We start from the raw sequence: 2456 nt of genomic DNA on the forward strand, positions 1-2456 counted from the left end.
TAGACTCCTAGTCTCCGATGTATTGTTGGATGCGGCAGCGAGATCAGCGCCATCAGATGTCTCCAGGCTCCGTCTCAGACGCCTGCCTTGCAGGGAATCTCTAATGATTGAAAAATCGAAGCACCCTCATTTCAGCCAGCGCCGAGAAAAGATCAAATAATGACCGGACCGCACATGGGAGCATTGAGAGGGCTCCACCAGAGTGCAGTTTGCGAGTGACAGTCATGTCAGACGCAGAAAAGGACAAGGAGAGCATCGAGGCCGAGGTCGAGCAACCCCAGCTCACTGAGCCCACGTTCGAAAGCAAACCCAGTGCCCGTCGGGTTCAGTGGGCAACCACACGTACTGAGCTGTGGGCCTTTTACATATATTATATTGTACGTTCATTCTTTGCAATGCTCCAGGACGCAGTGCGCTGAGCTTACGATACACCTCAGGGCAACAACGGGCTCTCTGGGTTCAATTATGGTCCTTCACAATTTCAGAACTTGCTATTCCTAGCTGGCTACGACCCGAGCCAACCACCGTTTACGACCCCCTGCGGCAGCGGCGGCTGTGTTCTTCCCTTCATGGGGCGAGTGCGAGACAGTAAGACGATACCCATTCCAAGAGCGCCAGCCCTGATGTTCAAAACGCTCTCTTATAGTTAACTCCATCGTCCTTTTGACGAACGGCATCAGCTTTGCTTTGCAAGCTGCCGTGTTATTGCTCATTGGATCTTGGGCGGACTACGGCACCTGGAGGTTTGTTTATCCTCTACTGCACTCCCTCCACGCAGCGCACTCACACAAACCGTACCAGACCGAATATCACAATCTTCTTCACCATCCTCGCCGTCGCCGTCTCCTTTGCCTGGCTGGGCGTGCAGGACCCGTCCAAGTGGCCGGCGGGGGTGGTTCTGTACATTCTCGGCCGTGAGTCGCGCACGACTGTTCTGTCCTTATCTCCTGTTTCTGATACATCGGCGCTTTTGTAGTCATTGCTTATCAGGTGCGACTTTTTTTAAGGGTCGCATCGGAAACGGAGGTAAAATGCTGATTTTGCGCAGTGTTCGCTAACTTTTTGGACTGCCGCGTTCCCGGGCCTGGCGCGTGACCTCCCCGAAGTGAAGGAGTCCGCGGCTCAGGTAGACGACGGTACAAAATCGTGAGTGTGCGTACAGTAAACTTCTGCTCAGCTGATAATAATCGCACTCCCAGCATTCAGGAGCACGCCGACTATGAATCATTTGCTCGCAACCGGATCTCAAACGTTTCGTTCGCCGTTTGCTCTGCGGGGGAGATTGTCATCCTGGCGATTATGGTTGGCATCCTGAAGGGTATTAAATCCAGCGCCAGCACCGAGAACAACACGAAAGCGTTCAGTGTGCTTATTGCATTCTCTGGTGGTGTCTGGTGTAGGCTATCATCCGCGATTGCACTGGAAACTGCGGCTGACTATGCATTGTGTTAGTGCTCTGCGCCTTGCCTTGGTTCTTCCTGGAGAAGCGAAGGCCAGGTCTAACACTCCCACGAGGAACGTCCTTGTTGATCATCGGTTTCAAGCAAACCTATGTAGCGTTCAGGGAATGTATGCGACTGAAGCAGACGTTCCTCTACCTTATATTTTACTTTTTGATGTGAGTTGCCATCCGCTGCTGAATCTTGTGGCGAGCTAACAGGAATGTTCTCAGGGGCGATGTGTTAAACACGACCGTGTTAGTATTTACCGTTACTCGTGATAAACTACACGCCTAACTTGGGTCGACAGAACGGTCATTGCGACGCTGCAGAATAGCGTTGTATCCTACTCCACTCTACAACTTACGCTACTCTTAATTGTGGGTATTGTGACCCAAGGTATCGGGATCTAGTGCGTAATTTTCGCTCAACCCTAGATAAGTGTTAAACGTTAAACGATTATGTTAGTGTCTTCTGGATAGTTCAGAAGAAATTCCGGATTTCAACTAAGAAGGTGGACACACCTTCCACCTTCAAGCCATGCGTGCCCTAACGTACCGAACGTAGATGCTCTGCTTCAACGTCTTCTGGATCATCGTATGCCCGGCGTCTTCTTTCTCCACCTAAGCTTCTCACCCCCTTTAGGTCCTGACAATCTGGGGCCTCGCCGGTGTACACACCACCAAGTTCGGGTTCAAGCATGTCTGGGAGATATGGCTATACCAGGCATACTATGGCCTCATGGTCTGCCCGTGGTACGCTTACAGCCAGACGATGATCAGTGAGGTGTCGCCCCTCCCGCAGATGTTCCTCTTTTTCGCGCTGTTTTCGGTCGTGAGTCGGTCTGTGGTTCTGCGTGCAGTGTGACGTGCTGATAGGTGGATGCAGATCGGTAAGACGTCTGCGTTCATAGGGCCGTTCGTCACTTCGGCGATTATCACTGCGTCGGGGAACAACAACTCGATGCCCTTTGCGTTCTTGTTTGCTCTGTGCGTACTTCTGGGGCTTCGGCTTGTA

At 51.9% G+C, this 2456-nt stretch overlaps 1 protein-coding gene across 1 annotated transcript; it reads left to right on the forward strand.

Annotated features, from left to right (window-relative positions):
• Positions 1–224: 224 nt before the first annotated feature.
• On the forward strand, positions 225–2432 carry PHACADRAFT_203082 (uncharacterized protein; the record flags this gene model as incomplete). Its single annotated transcript, XM_007403162.1, has 14 exons — positions 225–377; positions 438–588; positions 647–743; positions 802–914; positions 977–990; positions 1049–1146; positions 1200–1396; positions 1453–1618; positions 1673–1696; positions 1750–1851; positions 1908–1953; positions 2007–2036; positions 2085–2273; positions 2328–2432. Coding segments are annotated over 14 exons (1485 nt in total), but the record flags the coding sequence as incomplete, so codon positions are not given.
• Positions 2433–2456: the final 24 nt, after the last annotated feature.

The sequence above is a fragment of the Phanerochaete carnosa genome, assembly GCF_000300595.1.
Source record: "Phanerochaete carnosa HHB-10118-sp unplaced genomic scaffold PHACAscaffold_817, whole genome shotgun sequence".
NCBI classification, from domain to species: domain Eukaryota; kingdom Fungi; phylum Basidiomycota; class Agaricomycetes; order Polyporales; family Phanerochaetaceae; genus Phanerochaete; species Phanerochaete carnosa.